General features: G+C 37.9%; 1 protein-coding gene across 1 annotated transcript; it reads left to right on the forward strand.

The window, feature by feature from the left end:
* The first annotated feature begins 12,168 nt into the window (after positions 1–12,168).
* LOC311093435 (uncharacterized protein) lies at positions 12,169–21,486 on the forward strand. Its single transcript, XM_084130819.1, has 9 exons — positions 12,169–12,366; positions 14,355–16,142; positions 16,662–16,870; positions 16,950–17,004; positions 18,196–18,320; positions 18,405–18,631; positions 20,070–20,232; positions 20,426–20,536; positions 20,698–21,486. The coding sequence occupies exons 2-9, from the start codon at positions 14,386–14,388 to the stop codon at positions 20,775–20,777; spliced, it is 2,727 nt and encodes a 908-aa protein (XP_083986945.1). The 5' UTR covers positions 12,169–12,366; positions 14,355–14,385; the 3' UTR covers positions 20,778–21,486.
* The last annotated feature ends 3,554 nt before the right edge of the window (positions 21,487–25,040 follow it).

The following is a 25,040-nucleotide window of genomic DNA, read 5'->3' on the forward strand; positions in this document are numbered from 1 at the left end:
AGCTGTTATATGTTGAACATGATAACAAGTGATACTATTTACTGTTGTTAAACTAAAAGCTGTGAATTTAATGTGTGATGTGAACTAAATGCTGCCTGTTGCACATGCAGGTCAGGTTTTTGTCCTACGCTGGAACTGTGTTCATTTCAGCGTTACGATCTAAGATGGCGAGCCTTCCCAGCGAGATGAACATTGATTGATGCAAGATTTGAGTTCACATCAACATCTGTGGATTTGGGTAGGAAAGTTCTGAGTGCCTTCAACGGGACTGAGTTTTGTTTTTGAAAGACTGCTCAGAGTATTTTGTTTTCCTGCACAAACTGATTTTTTTTGGAACTATAGAATCATTTTTCCACGATTCTAAGGAACTGTGGATTCTCCGAACTGAATCTTTTGAATCGAATCTTTTGAATTGAATCTTTTGAATTGAATCTTTTCAATCAAATATTCCAAACGAACTTGAACTGAACTTTTTGAACTCATCCTTTTGGACTGAACAGTTCAAACGAGTCTTTTGAACTGATTTAATTGAACTGTCTTTTTCTAAACCGTTGTTTACACATTTTGTTCAATTCTGATGAGTTATTTTTGAATGTGATTCAGTGAACTGTCCAATTTTACAATTGTAAACCTTAGTAAATGTTTATGGGGTTGTATTTGCTATTGATATTGAAGTTGTAGTATTCTAGGAATCCTTATAGCCTAGAGGGTGCACTCCAATTGATTTAACGAACAACAGAGAGTAGTGAAATTGTTCATTTATTGTGAATTGATTTGAGACCCTATTACTGTTGATCTTTATTTATATTTTTATTTGTTTCTTTTGAAAATCAACAATTACACTAATAGTTCATTTAAATACAAAGATTTCCTTTATTATTTAACCAGTGTTGTCTTTATTACACCTCCATAGTCGAACCTACTGGCCTAAGGGTAATATTAGTAACAAGTGCAATATTATTTGACACGTGTGCTACATAAAAGTGGCGAGCCAGCCAGGAGGTGTAATTAATAGCTTTATTTATACTGTACATCCAAAAAGAAAAATTGACATTGAGGACATGGAAATAGTACAGAAGGAAAGTGTCAAAATTGTAAATGCTCTTCTAGTCAGTGGACCAATTAACACTCTTGAGGATGAAGAGGTCCTTGATCTTTTAAAACGTCATGGTTCCATCTCAAGAGTCCTTCCCATTAACGATCCTGAGTCCAAGTATCATGACCACACCATTGTAGAGTACAACTTTGGATCAGCTATTGAATCGATAAGTCCCTTGCTACCCCTTAGCTACACAGATAAAGACGACCCAAGCTTAACTTACCAGATAAGAGCCCTGAGCAGTGTCTACTCTTGTGAGGAGAGTTTTGGTGCCACAACCTCTTACTTATCCACCCTGAAAACCATTGCTAAGCAAAGTGGAAAATCCTTCAATGCTCTGCTAAGAGAAGAACTCTCTCAGATCTCAAGCTCTTTAATTCCAGATGAGATGGATGCAGATGAGCCTGCACTTGATGAGCTCAATTCCATTAAAGATCATAATGCATCCAAGAGGAATGTCCAGAGTCCTTGTTCCATTCTCAATGAGCCAACACATGATCAAGATGACTTAACAAGATCTAAAAAAACGGTTGTCAGGCACCATGAGTCATGTTCAGCTCAATCCTGCTGAGGTGCAGAAAGTTATTGTGGAGCATATAGTTAAGAGCGAAGTCGCTGCAGCAATTCCATCTACTGCTGTAGTTAGGCTCCGCCCTTTCTCAGGGAGAATTCCCCAGCCTAACAATGAATCTGATTATGACACTTGGCGTTGTAATGTTGAATTACTCTTTGATGACCCCTCTGTGTCTGACTTACAAAGAGTAAGGAGAATTATGGAGAGTCTCTTACCTCCTGCCACTGATATCGTCAAGTCTTTAGGCCCTCGTGCCTCTCCCAGAGCTTACCTTAATGTGCTTGATGCAGCTTATGGTGCAATCGATGATGGTGACGAGTTGTTCTCAATATTCATGAACACATTCCAGAATGATGGAGAGAAAGCATCTAGCTATCTCCAAAGGCTTCAAGTTGCTCTGAGCAAAGCAGTCAGGGGAGGTGGAATTAAATCGTCTGAGGCCAACCATCATCTTCTGCGGCAGTTTTGCAGAGGCTGCTGGGATGACATCCTTATTTCTGAGCTTCGTCTCGAAACTCGTAGAGACGACCCTATCGAGTTCCCTATAAGACTTACTGCGTTCCCTTAGAACCAGAGAAGACAAGAGTGCACAGAAATGGCTGCGCATGAAAAGCCACACCAATGCTTTTAAGCAGAAACCTCAAGCGTCACCTAGATCTGCTCATGCTTATAGCCAAGATACTACCATTTCAAGCAAATCCGCTCATGAGTCAAAATTGTTGTCTGAGACTGCTGAGTTGAAGAAGCAAATTGCTGAGCTGAAGGAACAGTTAACTTCGTTGACTCTTCCAAAGCCTAGAAAGACTGTCAAACCCAAGCATAAGACATCGCCCTCTTCCACCACTCCTGAGTTGGCCTGAAATGGAGGAGTCTGACAAGTACAAAACCGCCTTCTCTTGTCCCTTAGGATTTGGGGAATTTAATCGGATGCCTCAAGGAATTACCAATGCACCGAGTACATTTCAACGCTTAATGGAAAAGTGTATGGAGGATCTACATCTCACCGAGGTCTTGGTGTTCCTTGATGATTTAATAGTGTTTTCCCAGACCCCTGAGGAGCACGAAGAACGGCTTCTAAAAGTACTGAGAAGACTAAGAGAGTATGGTTTGAAATTATCCCCAGAAAAATGCAAGTTCTTCCAAACTTCAGTCCGGTACCTAGGCCACATTATATCTGAGACAGGAGTCTGGACGGATCCTGAAAAGATTAGTGCTCTTAAGACCTGGCCAATACCAAAGAACCTAAAAGAACTAAGATCATTCTTTGGATTTTCGGGATACTATCGACGGTTCATCCGCGATTATTCCAAGATAGTGAAACCCTTAAATGACTTAACTGCTGGATATGCCCCACTGAATCGTAAGACCATGAACAGTGAGTTGAAAGGAAGTTATTATAACCCAAAAGAGTCATTTGGGAGCCGATGGACAACGGCTTGTGACGAAGCATTCAACACCATTGTCTCCAAACTAACCAGTGCTCCTGTGCTAGGTTTTGCAAACCCGACTTTGCCTTACATCCTCCACACGGATGCAAGCACCACCGGTCTTGGCGCCGCATTATATCAGGAGCAAGATGGAGAAAAAAAGGCCATAGCTTTCGCCAGTAGAGGTCTTTCCAAAAGTGAGTCTCGATACCCCGCCCATAAGTTGGAGTTTCTTGCTTTAAAGTGGGCAGTTACCGAGAAATTCTCTGACTACTTGTATGGAAATCACTTCTCTGTCATAACTGACAGTAATCCTCTTACTTACATTCTAACTTCCGCGAAGCTTGATGCCATAGGTTATCGTTGGCTATCAGCACTAGCCACATTCTCTTTCGACCTGACCTATAGATCCGGAAAGCAAAACCAAGATGCCGATGGGCTATCAAGACGCCCTCATGGCGAGCTGATCAATGATATGGTATCACAAAAGGAACTGGATCGTATACAGCAATTCACCGCTAAACATCTGGGTGGAGACAAAGGTGTTGTCATGGACTGTGCTGTTGTACAAGCTGTGTGGGACAAGCATCTGATTCAGCAAGGATGTGGAATTTTTATTTTATTTTAGCCATTACGTCCACTATGAAAATGAGCTGCTTCGCATATTGGGCGATTGTATATCTGTTGAAGTTATTAGTGGCGATCGGTTCGGAGGTGAACGCCGTAAGCGGAGCTCACATGTACACCCGGGAGGAACTCCTTTTATTAATCCCGCATCTTCCGAATGTTTGTCCTCAAGTGCAATTGCCTGAAGATTGCAAAGAGCTTTTAAGGAATTCTAGGACAAGGACATGGAACAGGATTTCATCGAAGAAACGAGGATCTAGAGGTGGGGTGCGACAGAGATTAAAAAGAAGAGGCCATAAACCTCCTTTACCTGTAATCACCCTCTCAAATGTACGGTCCCTAAGAAGTAAAACCGATGAACTGCTATTGAAAGCGAAATATGACAGCGATTTCAGACAAAGTAACTTGATATGTTTTACTGAGACCTGGCTAAAGGATGGAATACAGGACATCGACATAAGTGGATATACAATGATAAGGGCGGACAGAAATGTAGCCGCATCTCAAAAAGCAGTTGGAGGAGGTCTGTGTATCTACGTGGATAATAGGTGGGCCACTCGATTTCGTATATGTGAACAGGTATGTACTCCGGATTATGAACTCTTGTCAGTGGCTTTTAGACCTTTCTATCTTCCCAGGGAGTTTGGGCAAATAACAATTATTTTAGTATATGTTCCTGGACCGGATCATGTGAAAGCCGGGAACAAAATAGCAGAATGTTTTAATGAAGCACTGGCCCACTCACCTGAGCAACCAGTATTGATTCTGGGGGATATGAATTCATGGGATCTGTCAACTTTTTTACCTGCTCTACATCAATATGTTGACTGCCCGACTAGACTCTCGCGTATCTTGGATAAATGTTATGGCAATATTGCCGAAGGATACAAAGCCATCTGTCGCCCCCCTTTGGGGAAGTCGGACCACAATATTGTACATTTATTTCCCAGATATCGGGCTAAGATTAAACGAGAGCAACCGACTGTGAAACAAGTACATTTGTGGACTGAACGGAGCAAAGAACAACTGAGAGACTGTTTTGAACAGACGGACTGGCAATTGTTTTTTAATGCTAATGACAATGTTCATGATATCACTGAAAGCATTACGTCCTACGTAAATTTTTGTGAGAGCAACTGTGTTGAAACAAAAACTGTATGTATATACCCAAACAATAAGAATTGGTTTACAAAAGATTTAAAAGTATGCCTTAATGAGAGGAAAGTAGCCTTTACGACGGGGGATAAGGAACTAGTTAGAGAGAAAAATAGAGAACTTAGGGGGAAAATTAAAAGTGCTAAACTAGAATATAAAAATAAAATTGAAAGTAAATTCTATAAGGGTAATGTAAAGCAAGCTTGGGAGGGACTGAATGTGATGATGGGAAGGAAGGGAAAGAAAACGAACCCCACTCAATCTCATAATGCATCTTTTGCTGATGAACTAAATGTATTTTTTGGCAGATTTGACACTGGTGAATGTAGCACTGAGGTTGATAGGATCTGTTCTGATATCCCCTTATATGAAAACATTACCCTGGAAGAACATGAAATTGCATACTGCTTGTCCCGCACAAAATCAAATAAGGCACCTGGACCTGATGGGTTGAATGGGCGTGTACTAAAGGATTGTGTTTATCAATTGACCGGGGTCTTTACACAGTTATTCCAGCTTTTGTTAAATACACGAATAGTACCAAACCTATGGAAGGTATCCACAGTTGTCCCAGTACCCAAAATTACAGGAGCAAAAGGGTTAAATGATTTTAGACCAATATCATTAACATCTGTTTTGGGGAAATGTATGGAAAGAGTAATTATGCGGCACTTAATGTATTTTGTGAGTGATGTCTTGGATCCATTGCAATTCGCATATAAAAAAGCAAGAGGTACTGATGATGCAGTTTTAACATTATATAATTCAGTTGCTGAGCATGTACAATTAACTTCAAATTATGCTAGAATTTTGTTTTTAGATTTCACATCAGCTTTTAACACGATGAAGATTCACATTTTAATTCAGCGACTGATTGATTTGGGGGTAAATGGTGGACTTATCTGGTGGATTAAAGATTTTCTATCTAATCGCCCGCAAAGAGTGGCTATTAATGGCAAACTGTCTGGAATTATCACATTAAATACAGGAGCCCCTCAGGGAGCAATTCTATCACCAATACTATTTTCTTTGTACATTAATGAGTATAAGATAAAAAATGAGGGGTTTAGTCTCCTTAAATATGCCGATGATATGGCACTTGTGGGTCTTATGAAAGTGGGAGATGTTGGTAGTGCTTCTGTATATTATGAACATGCTGAAGCACTTTTTGAGTGGTGCCAGTCGAGTGCACTGGTGATAAACACAAATAAGACAAAGGAGTTGGTAATAACTGGAGACAAGCGTAATATTTTGGGGTTGGAACCTGTAGTACTAAATGGAAATCCAATAGAATTTGTCAGTAATTTTAAGTATTTGGGGACATATATTGATGCCCAACTTAATTTTTTAGAAAATACTGATAGCATCTGTAAGAAGGCTCACCAGAGGTTACATCTAATTAGGAGGTTGAATCACTTTGGTGTGAGCAAGATTATACTCGAAATGGTTTATAAAAATTTTGTGGAAAGTATTCTGGTTTTTAATATGACATCATGGTATGGTAACCTGACTGTTGTGAATAAAGCTAGACTGTCCAAGATTGTGAATGAGGCAAGCAAAATAATTGGCAAGACACAGAGACACTTGAATGATCTTTATCGTGGAAAAAGTAAGGAAAAGGCTTTAAAGATAGTAGGGGATGTTTCTCATCCTCTACATAGCAAGTTTCAACTGCTGCCGTCTGGAAGACGTTATAGGCAACCACGAGTAATTAGGAAGGTTTACCAATTATCCTTTGTGCCAAATGCTGTCAAGATTTTAAATGGTAATGATTGATGTGTGCTTTGTTTATTACATTCCCCCCCTTTTTATTGTATTTTATGTGTTATGTGTTGTTGTATTGATGTATGTGAAGCCAGAGACAAATTTCCACTACGTGGACAATAAAGTAAAGTAAAGTAAAAGTAAAGTAAAGTAAAGTAAAACTCCTGTTGCTCTAGTGGAGTCCTTGGCAATGGAACAAGAGGTTATTCCTGGTTGTTTTGCTCAAGACCTGACTGAAGATGAGTCTGCAGTACCCAGTGTAACTGGTATAGACCTGCAACGTGAACAAAGGGAAGATGTTGTCCTGAACCAAGTCGTCAGCCACTTAGAAGAAGGCCAGATGCCATGCCGGACTGTGAGGTATGAATGTGCAGACTTTCCCTTGTTGTTGAGGGAGTGGAACCGCTTGGAATTGAGGGATGGATTTCTGTACAGACGACGACAGTTGGACGATCAAACAACTTACCAATTGGTGTTACCTGTCAAGTTCCGTGCTATGGTGCTGGAGAGCCTGCACGATCAGATGGGCCACATGGGAGTAGATCGCACCCTCGACCTTGTCCATTCTCACTTTTATTGGCCAAAGATGAGTACTGATGTTGAGAGGAAGATTAAGACCTGTGAACAGTGCGTTAAGGGCAAAGCTTTGCCAGAGAAATCTGCCCCCTTGGTCAACATCCAAGTTACACGTGCCCTTGAGTTGCTCTGTATAGATTTTCTTTCCATCGAACCAGACCGAAGTAATGTCCAGAATGTACTTGTCATGACGGATCATTACACCAAGTATGCAGTTGCCATACCCACCAACAACCAGAAAGCCAGGACTGTGGCTAAGTGCCTCTGGGAAGGATTCATTGTCCACTATGGTTTCCCGGAGAAGATACTAAGCGATCAAGGAGCTGACTTTGAGTCTAAACTTATCAAAGAACTTTGCGAGATGGCAAAAATTCACAAAGTACGGACAACTCCGTATCATCCTCGCGGTAATCCCGTAGAAAGCTTTAATAGGACGCTTCTAAACATGTTGGGTACCTTGAAGGAGCAGGACAAGTCGCATTGGCACGACTTTGTGAAACCGTTAGTGCATGCCTACAATTGCACGAAAAATGAGACCACTGGATTTACGCCTTATGAGCTCATGTTTGGGAGGCGACCCAGACTACCGGTGGATTTAGCCTTTGGGCTACCCGTAGAAAAACCTGTCCATGAGTCGCATTCCAAATATGTCCAAAGTCTTAAAGCCCGACTTGAGAGTTACCGAATTGCCACTCAACATGCTTCAAAGTCTGCAATGAGGAATAAGGACAGATTCGACAAACGAGTGAAAGAGTCAACTCTTGAAGTAGGAGATAAAGTCCTTGTGAGGAATGTCCGAATCAGGGGAAAACATAAACTCGCAGACAAATGGGAGCCTACTATCCATGTAGTAGCAGAACGGGTAGGAGATCTGCCAGTTTATAAAGTTCGTCCACAAGATAAGGATGTTCCTCTACGAGTGTTGCACAGGGATCTACTATTACCTTGTGGTTTCCTTGCTTCTCCGGAGGAAAGCGTCCCAGATGCAGAAATTATCTCCAAGCCTAAGACACGAAGCCAAAGAAAGAGAGAACTGATAATTGAGGAACAATCGGATTCAGAGGATGAAATTTGCATATTCCGTAGAATTCCTGCTGGAGAAACAAAGATAACCTATGCATATGACACCGCAAAGTCAAAAGTGGGTGATGGAAAAGAAAAAGACTTACCTCAGGAACCAGACTTACCTCGTGAAACAGAAATACCTCAGACTGTAAACAGTCCAGCTAACATTCTTCCTATGGATGAAAGTTTAAGAGAGGAGACAGAAACTTCTGAGCCCACAGATCCTGAAGTACAAGAACCTATGTTAGCAGGAAACGAAACTGAAGGAGAATATTTACCATCATCCGATCCAGCTGGTGATGAGGAGGAAATGGATGTGTCCACGGATGCTCAGGATCTGGAAGAAGAAACGGAAAAGTTAATGCATATGCAAGATCAAGTGCAGATCGTGACCTAAGACGATCAAACAGGGTACCAAAACCTCCAAAAAAATTCCATTACCCAGAGTTGGGTAATCCCCTAACCTCAGTAGTCCAAAACTTGTTCCAGTCCTTGAGTGAGGCAGTGGTTTATTCAATGAGTCTTGCTGATTCACCAAAAGCTGACTTAATACTGCCCAAGAGTTAACTGAAGGGTCAAGTAAAGGACAAAACGCAAAGAGACTTGCTTACCTTTAAGAGGGGAGAATGTAACCCTGTAAAACAAAAATTAATTACAAAAAAATAATTAATTAGAGAGTGTTAAAATAATAAACTAACCAGAAATAAGACTGATAATAAAAGTGTAAGAAATTATAAAATCAAAGTAAAATGTATGTTAGTGTGATGATTGGCATTGCCGTAATCATCCAATCACATTAAGTATAGATTGAAGTCCCGCCCCACCACGTTAGTTGCTGTATAGAGGGAACCATTTTTTTTTTTCTCTGCGTGACTGTGAGACGAGCAGCAGCATAACTTTATGTAAAAGTTAAGATCGTCAGAAAGGACTGAAAAAGAAACATTTATATGGTCGATTTTCTTTGGATTTGGTGAGTACACATTTTGAAATGTGTAAACTTTCATAAATGTGATTAATTGTGTACTGGTGTGTTAAATTGAGAGAGAGTGAAAACGTATGAAGTGCTGATAAGATCTGATGGTTAAAGTGATGTAATGGTTAAAATGTGTATATGAGTTCGTAATGTTCATATTTTGTTGTTGATCATATTGAACGAGTGATTTTATGTTGTTGAGTTTGCATAATGTCATCTAAGCTGTCGAATTTCGATGGAAATGTAGCTGTTATATGTTGAACATGATAACAAGTGATACTATTTACTAGCCTGGCAAGCCAGACCTACATCAAGATGTTAGGTCTGGAAACTCACCATAGACGCGGTTTAATCCGAGGGGCGGGATAAACGGCTGTCTTTCAAATTCCCTCTGCACGCAATAGGACAGCGCTTCAACCAACCAGAGCGTTTTCCCAACAGCGGAGCTTAGTTGATAGATTCAACTTTTGCCATATCTGGCCGGCAAAACGACGAACACATCTTCCTTTTTTTAAGAATGACTTAAGTGCCGTTCTTTGCTCTTTTCTCAAAGAAAAACTTAACTCTAAGTCCTCCAGAGTCGCGGCCAAAGCCGATTCGAAAGACCGTTGTTCTCCAGCAGCCGTCATTCTTTGTTTTCAAGTGGCAGCCGTCGCAACTCTGTCGTCATATGTTAAGCCCGCCCCCGCCTACTCTATACACGACGTGATTGGCCTGACCCAATTTAGGTTTTTGCAGCTAGAAGGTCTATTGAGAGTTGCTAGACCCACCTGGCTGCGAAATACATTTTGCTGCCGCTAGGGTGCGTCTAGATTTCTAGGCTAACTATTTACTGTTGTTAAACTAAAAGCTGTGAATTTAATGTGTGATGTGAACTAAATGCTGCCTGTTGCACATGCAGGTCAGGTTTTTGTCCTACGCTGGAACTGTGTTCATTTCAGCGTTACGATCTAAGATGGCGAGCCTTCCCAGCGAGATGAACATTGATTGATGCAAGATTTGAGTTCACATCAACATCTGTGGATTTGGGTAGGAAAGTTCTGAGTGCCTGTTAGTTTTTTTTCAACGGGAATGAGTTTTGTTTTTGAAAGACTGCTCAGAGTATTTTGTTTTCCTGCACAAACTGATTTTTTTTGGAACTATAGAATCATTTTTCCACGATTCTAAGGAACTGTGGATTCTCCGAACTGAATCTTTTGAATCGAATCTTTTGAATCGAATCTTTTGAATTGAATCTTTTGAATCAAATATTCCAAACGAACTTGAACTGAACTTTTTGAACTCATCCTTTTGGACTGAACAGTTCAAACGAGTCTTTTGAACTGATTTAATTGAACTGTCTTTTTCTAAACCGTTGTTTACACATTTTGTTCAATTCTGATGAGTTATTTTTTAATGTGATTCAGTGAACAGTCCAATTTTACAATTGTAAACATTAGTAAATGTTTATGGGGTTGTATTTGCTATTGATATTGAAGGTGTAGTATTCTAGGAATCCTTATAGCCTAGAGGGTGCACCCAATTGATTTAACGAACAACAGAGAGTAGTGAAATTGTTCATTTGAATTGATTTGAGACCCTATTACTGTTGATCTTTATTTTATTTTTATTTGTTTCTTTTGAAAATCAACAATTACACTAATAGTTCATTTAAATACAAAGATTTCCTTTATTATTTAACCAGTGTTGTCTTTATTACACCTCCATAGTCGAACCTACTGGCCTAAGGGTAATATTAGTAACAAGTGCAATATTATTTGACACGTGTGCTACACTTCATTTCCCTTTAAGGCTACAGGCAGGTGACTTTTTTTTTCATGGTTAGAGCTAAACTGCAGGTCAACGTGATTATGTTGCCTATCCCTGCTATAAATAAAAGTGACTTTGCTCTCATCTTTTACAAATTAACAGAAATCACCTAGACACTGTTAGGGTGGGGTCAAATAAGGACAAAGTATTTCTAAAGTAAAGGACAAAATATGAACATGAGACAGTCATGCTGCTCTATCAAAGATGGCTGTAACCCTTGGCTATCAGGCTCCAGGAAAAATACAATTAAACTATTTTAATAACAAACCTGATCAATATGACTGATTCACTATATGTGACCCTGGATCACAAAACCAGTCTTATGTCGCACGGGTATATTTGTGACAATAGCCAACAAAACATTGTATGGGTCAAAATTATAGATTGTTCTTTTATGCCAAAAATCATTAGGATATTAAGTAAAGATCATGTTCCATGAAGATATTTTGTAAATTTCCCACCTTAAATATATAAAACATTTATTTTTGTGAGTGAATGCAGCACAATCGCCAATAGAAATGGACAATTTTCTTATATTTTAAATTAATGCAAAATAATTATTAAAATGATGCTTGAGGCAAGTTTCATATTCTGGGTAAAAAAATCTCAATTATTCTCACAATTATCTCTGCTTTTTCTTATATTTACTTCAGCTCAAAATACTCTGACACATCTATAGGACAATACTCTTAAATAGTATTTAAACAAATATTAACATTCAATAGTTAAATATTACCACAGCTTACATTTTGGACTTGCTTATTTGATTTAATAACACAGGGTGGTGGCAAACAGAAATGCAGTTTGTTGATTGTCATGCATTCAACCTCACCTAAGGGCAAACAAAAAGGTAACATGCAAAGGAGAAGCGCAAACAATATGCAAACTCTTGTGTTTCCTTATCAACATTTCCATACTGTGCGAGTCAATAACAAAACTAATGCTGCTGATGTTCATCACACAGAGCCAAGAGGTTTGGTGAATTAAAATAGTCATGGGCAGGCAAAACAGTCTATGGGGGAATGGAGGGAAGGAGGAGCCAGGACCAGAAGGAGCTAGACAGGGACCCAGGACACAGCCAGTGAGATCCATGGCAGTGTTGCAGGAGGGAGGAGCCATGGTGGAGGCCTGGGAGATACTATGACAGGGAACAGGAACAGAAAACCAAACCAAAACACAATGAACAAAGCAATATTCTGACAACACCCAAGATACAAGAACATAAATCTTACTCTGTTCAACTTGACAGCTTAATCAACGACAGTCTACTGTCCCACACATTACTCTGAGATAAAAGGTAACTTTTCCTTCAAATTATTATGATGCTTAGTTTTAAGTTTTAGATATAAAAAGCTTTAAATTATATATATATATATATATATATATATATATATATATATATATATATATATATATATATATAAATAAATAAATTATAATTATGATGCTTCAAGTTAACTAAAATTCTAAAACTTAGTTTACATTCTAAATGTATTTTGTCCTTTTTTTTTATTTTTATTTTTTACTAAAAACAATCCAAAGAAATACATAATAGTATTGTTGTTTAATTTGTCTTACAAACATTTGACTAAGCAAGAAAGGCACCCATGTAGAGGTTTAAAAAGCCATTATTAAAAGAACTGTAACATTAAAAACCACAATTGAAGAGTAGAATTATTTTACTATTATTAGTTTTTCTTTCTTTTTTTTTTTTCTTCGTTTCTACAACATGATCTTTACTTAAAGTGTGGATCTGCCACACTTACAATTACTTTCATGTTTGGACTTGCACTTATTTAGTGACGTTTAGACAGACACTGAAACGTATGATGATGACAAATTGATAGCATATAAAATTTAATGGATTACATAATGTTAAAAAAAAAACCCACACTTTAAAGCCTAAAAATGAATAACATTTCTGTAATTGTTTAACAATTACTCCATGTAATATTTCTTTTGTTTACTGTGGGACAATGACCATAAAATACACTAAAAACACAATTGTTCATTACTTCGTCACCTATTGCAACATGCCATGTTTAAGGCATTTGAATGAGATATGTGCGCCTTTACAGTATACCATATCGGAAGATAGAGATTAACAACTTAAATTTTACTCTGTACTTTGCGTTTTGACCTTTTTGCAAAAAAATATTATTGTCATTACACTGGCCTGTTTGTTCCATTTTCTTTGTGCTGTATTCATTTTTAAGAAATAGTTAATGGGATTAGCTTCTCAAAAATATCAGTTTATTGTTATATTTGAACAATATTCCTGGTTCAACATATGTTAATCATTACCCCTAAACCTAAAGTTAAAGCCCATAAGTTATCCCTGAAATAGAGAAATGATAGTTGAATAACACTTATATAGAAACACCTGACCCTGGCTGTAAACCTAAACTTTACATAAACTGTAAACTGTAAACTCAAAAACCTCAAATCTGATTGGGTGATTGGAATGTTGCCCTTTACATTTTTTTTTTATTTATTATAAAAGAGGTTATGTCCAGGAATGGGGGCAGTGTTAAGGGTATAAAATAAATCAGTAAAATGGTAGAAAAAAACTATTCCAATATATTTATGTTATTCAAAGATTTGTAAATATCTTTGTTAGATTTGTAAATTTCTATAGCTGTAAATACATTTAATGTTTACATTGTCGATGTTGTCCCTGTTTTGTCCCTGTAAATGTTAATTACTATACCTGTTGTAACAAACTCAGTACTGTGGTGTCTGAGTTTGGGACTTTTATGTTGAAGTGTGGTTTTGTCTTGTCATTTATTGTTGTCTCACCTGGTGTTTGCTCTGGCTACCTTGTCTGTTACCATGGTTATCCTTGTTTGTTTCCCTGACAACATGTTTGAGCTCCGCAACTGTTTGCTCATCATGGTGTTTATGCCTCGTCTGCTTTGGAGATTCATGTCTCGCCTGTTTGTTGATTATTGTGACTGTGCACAACTGTTCATGTTTAGATCCTCATCTCTCTTTGAGACAATGTTGCAGATGTTACACCTGTAAGTATATACAATTAGACCAGGCTGGGTTCTGTAATAATCTTAACACCTGGTAAAACAGAAAGTGGAAGTTGTGGGTGTAGCATACATGATAACCTGTCTAGCAAGTTTGAGACAACACCATACTCATGACTCAAAATTACAAAGACAAAGAATACAACAAAGGATTTTTTTCAGACAACAGAATGTATAAAACTCAGTCTCAGTAATTCTCTCAGAATGCAAAACAAACGTTCCTACCCTCCATCACCCTTTGTTTTGACAGGGACCTTTGGTCAGTGAGAGCAGATCTGTCGATGACAATACATTTTATCACCTGGAATGTTAATGGACTTCGACGAAACAGAGATGAGAAATTTCAAAAACTACAAAATGCGGACGTGGTTTTCTTTCAAGAGACACACGTTGGAGAACGAGATGAACATATTATAGAAGGTCTAAAAAATGAGTGGCATGTTTTCTACACAAAGTTTACCTCCCAAAAGGGAACAGCCATACTAGTCAGGAAAAGACTAGATTTTGAATGTATAAGTGATGAAAAAGATAACTGTGGAGCTTATGTTGTGTTGAAATGTAAACTGGAAGGTCAGCTGTACACTCTGGTTAGTGTTTATAACCATGAAACAGACACAAAAACCCTTGAACAACTTTCACGTTACCTGCAGTCAATGACCACAGGGCTGCTGGTGATTGGTGGAGATTTCAACACGGTTTTCAATCCATTTATCGACAAAGACAATTCAAAAGGGGTGACAGACAGGCCAATCCACAGAAAGCTGCGCAGTTGTGTGAACAAGTTCATGAAATCTCTTCAGCTAATAGACATCTGGAGAAGAAAGAACCCTGTAAAGCAGGAGTATACATTCCACAGTCAAGTTGCGTCCAGACTGGATTACTTTTTTGTTCCAGAAGAATGTATGTGGCGAGTCAGAAGTTGTGAAATCAGAGACTCAGAGAAGCGCGACCATCGTCCTGTGTACTTGGAGATCAACAATATTTCCACAACCCTTTTTCAGAAAGATGCCCAGATACAATCAATCTTCCAATGGCTGAATCTAAAAAAGGATCTTTTGACAGATGAGACTGGTTCATTGTTGGTTAAAGAAAGCTCGCATGCAGTCAGTGAGGTTGACATTGTATCAGCTGTACAATCTCTTCAAGTGTCAGACACACCGAGACCAGACGGCATCCCAGTTTCCTTCTATAAAGACAACATTCAGGATCTAATTCCATACATTAAGATGCTCTATGACAGAATCCACAGAGGTGCATTTAACTGCTCTGAGAAACACTTTAATGAAACTGTGAAAAGTCCACATGATGATAGTCAACATTTTTTTAATGTTGACTACCTCATCATTGCAAATATTCTGACAAAACATCTAAATGATTTCTTGGAGTCTCAGTCAAAGGGTCTTGTACCAAAAAATTCAGCTACTGTCATGATCACTCCCAAAACTTTCTGCACTGAGATGAGGTTGTCTTGTATTAAGGATGAAATAGAAGAGCAAAACCGGTCAAACCCAACTCTGTATCAGGATTACCTCATTGTGAAAAATCTTCTCAGAGATGCACCAGAAACTGAATCTGTAGAAGCTTCAAATGAGAGAGACAAACTGCTGGATCAGGGCTGCCCTTTGACCCCAGTTCTCATTACACTGGCTCTGAAATGCTTTGCTTCCGCATTAGCTGAGCAGTTAAAACAGAATGATATTCTGGTTTTCAAAGAAAGTGTAATACTTTGCATCCAACCTGAGGACCTTGAGGAAGTAATAGCTGCAGTGAGGAAAAGAGATAATGAAGTGTATGACATTAAGGAATTATCCAAAGGAAATGTTGATGGTAAACAATTAAAGTGCTTGGGAAATGAGCCCAATGATGAGGATTGGAATAAAAGGAAGGAGGAAACGCTTGTGCACAACACAGAAGAAGAATCAGAAGCCAGTTTGTCTAAAACGGACAAAGGCAATACAGAGAGGAGAGTGTGTGAAGAGCATGATTTTTGGTCTATTATAAATAAGGAAAAATACATTTTGATGGAGGGTGATGGAAGGTGAGGACCATGAAGACGACCAAGATCTCATTTGCTGATTTTTTTTTTTAAATTAATAATTGTAGCGAAGGGGGCGTGGTTCAGCAAGGTCTGTAGCGGGATAGAGAGAAAGGAGATGAGTGGTGCAAATTTCAAGTGCAAATGACGAACACCTCAGTCTTGTTTGCGGTAATTTGCATGGAGAGACTAGATATAAGCCGTTGTGGAAAGAGGCTCGTCTCCTTTCTCTCTGTCCCGCTACAGACCTCGCTGAACCACGCCCCCCTCGCCGCAATAATATACATATGTCTTGCATTCAGTGTAGAAATTTAGCTTGTGCCATAATTTGTGCAACTGAGGTAGTCAAAAAAAAAAAAAAAAAAAAACACTGTAAATTGGTTGTTTCTGTGTATTTTGTCAGATTTCCATCCATTCCACGACTTTCAAATTATTTGTTTGGTTAACTTTTCAATTTACTATAAAATTTAGCATATTTATTTTTCAATCAGAGTTAAACATAATTATTTCCCACTTCACTAGACCCACCATGTATGCAGTTGTTACCTTGCAAGACTCAGATGAGGTGATGGTGGTCGCATCACACTGGTTGAGCTCAGACAAGAAACAAAGTTACTGGCCCCCATTCAGATCACCAGAGAAGTGCATGGAAGCTGTTCAGAACAGACTTAAACCTGAAACAGGAGGAAAAACATGGGAGAAATTAAATATTAGCTTTCACAAAGAATATGGTAATGGTCACTATTTTAAAATAATTGCTTAAATTTAGGATTTTTTTATTAAGTTCTCAAATAAATTATCTTATTGCAGTCTCTTTTGATAAGGCTAAAGATGGGCAAAAGGAAATTGCAGAACATAAAGAACGGTAAGTAACAAAATTTGTTTTAAGTATTTTACCTATTAAAAGATCAGGGGCCTCATTTATAACCGTTGTGTACGCACAAAACAGGCCCTGAAAAAGGCGTACGCCACTTCCGACGCATAAGTTGTGATTTATAAAAACAAACTTGACGGGAAAATTTGCGCACCTGCACGCAAACTCTGACCCATGCGTACGAACATTTTGGAGACGGAGCAGTTTGGCGACACCGATGGTGAGTTGGAGTTAAATGTCTTTTTGGTCACTTTTAGAATTTAGAATTAAAATTAAACATAATACAGAAAGATAATACAAATATAATTTAACTCACCAAGCCTGTCACTTGAAGCAAATATCCATCCCTTCCCTTCTTAAATGCCCGCGCCAGCGAGCGTGTTGGGCCGTTTAGTGAAACTGACGCAACAGTTTAAATAAATAAAATAATGATTTAAACTATGTTTTACTTCTGATATAAACATTTAGATTAAATATGCCTTTCAAATTAATGGAGAACACTTAAACATGAAATCATTACTGAGAAGTTACAACATTTTTTTTATATTCAAATTCAATCAATAGAAATATTTGTTGTGGATGCGATGTTTTTGAACACTTTTCCTGTAGCGTGCTGTGTTTTAATGTTTTAACAGAGATAATTGCATAGCATGATAATACAAGATTGTCTGAGAAAATAGTTTCGTGCAAATAATGTCCAAGGCCTATCTGTTTCCAATAAAAATATAAATCAATTAAAAATACTATTCGGCCAGTGGAAAAGATGAAATGTATTTTACACTATTTGATTCATGTATTCAAAAACAACACAAGGATAGGCAAGTACATGATTTTTATTAATGTAATGTGTCTTGTACCGTTAAACGTTATCACGTGGATGAAAAATGATATGCAGATGAGGATATGCATAAAACTAGGCGTTATAAGCTCCGTATATTGTTATTTCAGGGTGGAGAGCATGTGCGCACAATCTTCCGCTGACTGGGATTTATAAAGTGAATTCTGCGCAGGTTCTGGCGTACGAACGGTTTTATAAGTCTGAATATTTGTTTGCGTACGTCATTTTTGGCTTTCAGGCGCACGTACACTTTTAGTAAGGTTCCTACGCACAGTTTTATAAATGAGACCCCAGATATATATTTTGTACTGTTCTGTTAAAGTGCTGTTTATTTTCGAATAAAGATCGTTTCTATTAGCCACTGGGTTTCCTGGAATACTAAAACGACAAAGACCTGAAAGCACTCAAGAAATGTCAAAAAAACCACTTCCTACACCATCTACATCTACATCAAGACTGTCAGCTGATGGTGAGTCAGCTTCTTTTGCCATAATCAGATGTTTGGTCTTTTCTCTTTTTTTGTAATTACAGCAAAACTCATTTTACACAACAGACAAGGATGATCTCCTCCAAATGCTGAGAGACATCAAGAGCACAGTCCAGGAAAACTCTTCTATGTTAAAGCAACTACTGAAAGACAATACAGTTTCTGAAGTCCCCAGCAGTAGCAGCTTGCCCACTGAAGATGTTAAAACAAGCCTAAATCTGCCTCTTAGAACCTTTGAAGATGTGAAGAGGGCTGAAAATGAGCTCAGAAATGCAACGAAACGCCAAAAATATGTGAGTCAACACAGCATTTAAAGAAAGGGATAATAGCTGTAATGCAATAATGACTGCACATTATCCTGCTTGTATCACGGTCGGCTACTAATAAATAAATAAATAAATAAATAAATAAGATGGACATTAAATATAGTGTTATAATATTAATGCAGATTCATTATTAATCTGCATTATTATGCATCTCTTTCGATGGATTAGCATAACACAGATAACTATTTCAAGTTCTCTCTCACCCAGCTCTGATTCTTTGTTCAACTTTAGTTGGTGCAAGATGGTGCAAATGAGCTATATTCTACATACAGAGTTTTGTGGTCATTACACAAAATATTTGACCACTCAATGCAGTGTTTGACCAAGAAGAATTAAGTATTTCAAGACATGTAATAATAATAATAATAATAAACAGCACTTAATAAAATATTTCTAATAAAGAAATTTAGGTAACACTTTATTTTCCCTTTTGAACATTCTGTTAAAGGAGAACTCCGGTCAATTTTAACATTGAGCTAATTTTTTTGCAAATTTGGAGTGCTGTCAGTACAGAGAACAACGACAAAAATCGGTGTTGCCTACACCGTGTTATCCTATTTTTAAAATTTGCACCCTGTTGACTTAAATGGGGCAAGTTTAAAACCTGCTTTTAGCCTCTTAACATCCTTGATAAGTTAATTATTTATGATGTTAAAAAGTGATGTTAATTCAGCCAGCGCACATACTGTACCTGTATTTACTTCCTGTTTTCGGTCGAAGTCCACAGTAGTCGTTTGCCGAGTTCACGCGCGTGATCATAGGTAACTAAGTAACAGTGGAGATTGGACAATCGACTACTGTGGACTTCGACCGAAAACAAGAAGTAAATACAGGTATGAGCGCTGGCTGAATTAACATAACTTTTATTCATATCTTTCACATCTACTGCAGTCAGATTCACCGTGTTAACTCTGAAGGAATCACTCACATTGGCTGTGCACTTGTAATGACACATCAAGGATGTTAAGAGGCTAAAAGCAGGTTTAAAACTTGCCCCATTGAAGTCAACAGGGTGCAAATTTAAAAAAGAGGATAACACGGTGTAGGCAACACCGATTTTTGTTGTTGTTCTCTGTACTGACAGCACTCCAAATTTACAAAAAAATTAGCTCAATGTTAAAATTGACCGGAGTTCTCCTTTAAGTATCTTTGCAACTACATGTCAACTAACTCTCATTAGAGTATTAGTAGACTCTCTGCTTAATGTCTGCTAACTCTTTATTGTGATGGTCCAACAGACATGCTACTGACTATAAATATTTTTGCAAGTACATGTCAACTTATTTTAACCCTAACCCTACCAGTCTACTAAAACTCTACTAACTCTCTAATGAGAGTTAGTTATAGTCAATGGAACGTGTTAAAGGGACAATCAAAATAAAGTGAAACTGCATTTTCTTTACAGGTAAAATATCTGTCAAGGCTTGGAGGTTTTGGGCCCAAGGATGTGATTAAGAATATTATGCAGCAAGTCCTAACAGATGATCTGGCTAAGGAGTTCAACTGGCAGGGCAGAGGAGATAAAAAGCCCTTCTCTAAGCTGAGAGCTTTAACAGATGTAATCCGAGGTAAACTCACTGCTACATGAACACTTTCAACATGTTAAAAAAAAAATATTTACTTATGTTTTGTCTGTATTCAATCACTTGGTGAACTGTGATGTCTGCCAATTTGATCTTTAAAGTGTACAAGAGCGGTTGTAAGTTTGAAGGACCACCATCCAACATATTTCCAATTCATTCTTCGGGTTTACTCTTTCAGATGCTGCATCAAAACACAGTGTACTGAGGGTAGACTGTGAAACTGAAATAAAAAAATATCTCTGGCACGGAATTGATCGAATCGTTCGGAAGAGACCAAGAGATTGTGGAGGTGAGTGATAATGATATGAACAAATTATATTATGTAATGTTGTCATACGGTCTAGGTTGATCTTCTATGATGGTTGATTCAAGGCATCTATGTTAAGAAAATCACCTTCAGTTGTTTATTGGTCATTGTATACTTTGTATAAATACCTCCTTTCCCTGCAGGTGTGACTTCAGAAACTTTTCCGACACTCCTGGACAGTGCCTTCCAGTCAGATATTGGAATGTCTTTTCTTGATGACTGAGTTTTGCAACATTTAATTTTTTATTTTTTTTAAGCAAAATCTAATTTCTCTTTAGCTGGAAGAAATAATTGCATACTGGATAATATGTTTGACTGTGGCGTCACTGCATGCATGAACAGGTTTTCAGGTATATGATGGTTTTAGCATGTATGTTTATCAATAACAAATAAATCAAATGCATACAATTTGTTGTAAATAGTTTTTAATTTATGTTTTTCCAATGTTCCATCCAGTATAAACCATATGCATATGACATTTACCTTGCTTTTGCTTTTTTTTAGACAGATGAAGTCTTACAATCGTGAAATTAGACGTCTCACAAGAGATGAGTGTCTTTGCAATTGAGGCAAACTATAATTGCGATGATACCAGTGCTGAAAATATAATTTTAACATTTTAACATTATACTGTAATATTTAAGTGTAAAAATCAAGTGTACTTCTTTGTCATTCATCCCTCATTATAGTTCAACACCTAATATAAGATTTCCAGTATCTGTTATAAAGAGTTTCAGTATACTTCAGCATTAATGAAATAGACTAGTATATATATTTTTCAGCATGCAACAGAAGTTGAATAGATGCTGACAAATGCCTGATCAGTTTTATATGCTGAATTAGTGAAATGAAGATGCCCTTATCTTTTGATGATGTCTTTAGCTACATTTTGTACATATGTGCCTTTTTGAAAGTAAAATATGCTGATTATTAAAAACAAAACATAAAAAGGAAATTTCAGGTGTTTTCTTCAAGGGATCTAAAGTAAGAACAATCTGGTAGTATGTGTTAACATTATGTATTCCTCAATTTACTCTTAAGATCGGTTTCAGAAATTGTTAAACTGTTGTGTAAATGTAGGAGTAAAATCAAAACAAAATGTTACATTTCTAAAACAAAAAATTGAGTGACTCCAAACAGCATTTGGACAAAAAGGGCCAAATATCATTGAAATAAGGAACAAAATAATGAGTAACCCTTTATGGCAAGACTTTATTTTACAGTGTCTTTCTTACACTTGTTACATTACTGTAGTAATTATTATAAATTGTGCTTAGTTACATGCAACTAACCCTAAACCAACCCCTGATCCTCACCCTAACCCTATGACAAGTAGCTAAATGTAGTTATTGTTACTCAGTTCTTAAATGTACAATTACACTGTAACAGACACCTTAAAATAAAGTGTACCCAATTTATTTTAAGGTGACATTGTTACACGTTACTACATGTACTTAAAATAGTAATAACTGTAAACAGTGTGCGCGTGTGTGTGTGTGTTCACTACATAATCTGTTCATAATGTGTGTGCTCTAACTTGGATGGGTTAAATGCAGAGGACACATTCCAAGTATGGGTTACCATGTCACTTTCACTTTAAAAATGCCTTAACAGCAAATGTAAAGCGCCATCTCACTTACTGTACTGTTTACTGTTCCCAACCAAGAATGCTGCATTCCCCACTGCATTTACTTAAAACTTTTGTGCACATTCGTCCGAGTTAATTCGGGTCTGCTGCACATTCTTGGGAGTTTACACACTGCAAGGAAACTCCTTTAAACAGAGCCCAAGAGACAGCCATACAGTACCTCTAGTGGAGTGTGCTCTCTGGCCCCCTGGAGGCTGCACTCCCATAGATTTATATGCCAAAGAAATCGCTTCCACATGCAAATGAGAGAGGCTTGCTTAGAAATGGGGTTCCCTGAGAGAGGAAGAGCTGATTGCTCTTGATCTTTGAACACAGATCGTCCTGATCCTCCATGGAGGTGAGTGCAAAGCGTAAAGCTCAATCACCTTACATGTGAACGCTGTGTAGCAACAATGGGTTGTACATTAATATTAATATTAGCTCAAATGATCTATAGGGAATTTTAATAATTAATCATGAATATGATTAATATTTTGTATGTTACAGTTAAATTAATTTATCGCAGCTGAACTAGATTGATATATGAATGATTACCATAACGGGTTATGGTTCGTCATTAATACATCAAATAGTCTTATTTCAGCTCGAAGTAATGGGATAACTTTAATGGAATTAATTTAGTTATCAAACAATCTGTTTTGAACGTAAGATTAACTTAATTCTCAAGGAAAATTATCCTTCTTACAAACACGAGAAAGAGTATCTTTTCCAGGCCTTGAAAAGACAACTTTCTATGGTTGTAAAATTAGCTTACTTAAATCGTACCAAGATAAAGCATATAGCTAAGATCGAACATTTCAGGGACTAAGTAACATGGGCAATTAAAACAGAGTCAGTCAAGGACATATGGAATTTAATAATTAGACTAATACTACATTGAAACTACGAGTATACACAGAGTAAATACATATTTACAACAGAAACATACGGATGAAAACATTACAAGACCAAACGGATAACAGATGAGAGAGGGAGAGGATGAAAGGGAGAAAGTGAAACTAAAGTTCAGGATGAGAGAGATCACCGAGATGATCTCTGCATGGCAAAATCACAGGCAACCTTTTGAGAGACAGCAAGGAATCAAATCACATTAAAAGTTCAATAAACTTATCTTGCAAAATGGTTCTCTTTGTTGCTGAAGAACGCAGAGTTCATGCGTGTGTCCTAAGACCAGCGTGCGTGTGTTTCTTTAAGAAAGCAGGGCTCGCGCTCTCGTGTCTTCTGGTGAGCGCGGTAGCGGGGTTTTCGAAAGAGTCTTTCTCTTTGAGTTGAAGTTGTCTGCTGCGTTTGCTTCGTGGAGTCCGAAGACGAAAATAAAGAAAAGACTTAAAGAAAATTGAAAACGCTCCCAAAGGGAGCCATAAGGTCTTCTCGCTGACGAGGCGGGTTCGTGAAAATGCAGGAACAAAACAAGACGAAAGGAAATACAGAACAGAACTCAGCGGAACGCGGAGTGTAACCGCTTTTCTAGGGCACAGGAATTTCACTCCTCCCTGGGCTTGAGCCAATTGGAACGCGAAATTCCAGGCGGGAGAAAAGTTCTTTGTCTCACTATGAGTTTGATTTGCATGTTTTATGGCAGTCTTAGGATCATGCCATTTCTACATTAAACAATTATAACTGCAGTAAAATGCATTTTATCATAATTTGGTATCCATATCTTTCCTACGGGTATATGGAGGTTTAATTCAAGACCAAATTTGGTATGTTTAAAAGCTACGGCCTAGAAGTACCTTCTTACTCTGTAAGATAAGTATTAAAAGTTCGATTAACAAACTGGGAATAAGACTAACCTAAAATGTGATGTGCATTTACAAGTGGGAATGAAAATTGGACTTTAAAAAGACCACATGACATATACCTATGAATTCGCAACAGTGTGCACCTCTGAAACATTATTCCTTTAAGGTTTACAAGAATACAAAAACATATCACAGAGAAGAACAATCGTGGAAAAGAGAAATTACATTCAGGTTTGCATATTTCTTCAATGGTTATACATATAAAATATCTAGGATGAACACTTTAATTCTGCTCCTCTGCCAGAATCTCAGTGAGATTCCTGGGTTGTCGACATTCCGTTAGGCCATAAAACAAAGTGGGTGGGGGGAAGGCAATTCCCCTGGAGAAACATTCTTCACAAATACATTTCAGAGCTCAACACTAGAAAATCATAATTATATGATCAAACAAATTAATAAAACATGCATACAGGAAGGTCAAACCCAAATCTGAGTTACATACATTAAAACTATATTTCTATCCTGAATATCACACAGAGGATGTTTGTGTGTGTGTGTGTGTGTGTGTGTGTAAGGTTTCGTTATCTCTTTGTGGGTCCTTTTGGAAGCTCCCCACAGGGAATAAGGAATGTTGTTTCCAGGTTTTCTGGAGTATCTCTGAGGGGCAATTAATGTCGTAAAAGTCCATTTGCTCCAGTCTCTCTGGAGCCTGGCGTATGATTTATAATTTCGAAGTCAGGAGGTTACAAGCTCTGATAAGCTTAGCAAAGAACGTTTTGGGCAGGAATGTGCTTAGAAAACACAGAGAGTCCGAATTTGTTAATTCGGAATCAAACGAACGAATGATTCAAATAGCCCAGTCGCTACAGTCCCCCTTTTCGTCGGATGAAGTCCTCGTTAGTATAGTGGACATCATCGGACGGCAATCATCACGATGGGCAGATGACAGGTGAATCATGAGGGTCGTGTAGCAGGTGGATCATGATGGTCATGTAGCAGGTGGATCATGATGGTTGTGTAGCAGGTGGATCATGATGGTCGGAAGGCAGGTGGTTCTTGGAGCTGAGGATTCATGACTTGGCACCCCCTTTTCCAG

This window comes from Abramis brama (assembly GCF_963993115.1).
Source record: "Abramis brama genome assembly, chromosome: 12".
In the NCBI taxonomy this organism is placed as follows: Eukaryota; Metazoa; Chordata; class Actinopteri; order Cypriniformes; family Leuciscidae; genus Abramis; species Abramis brama.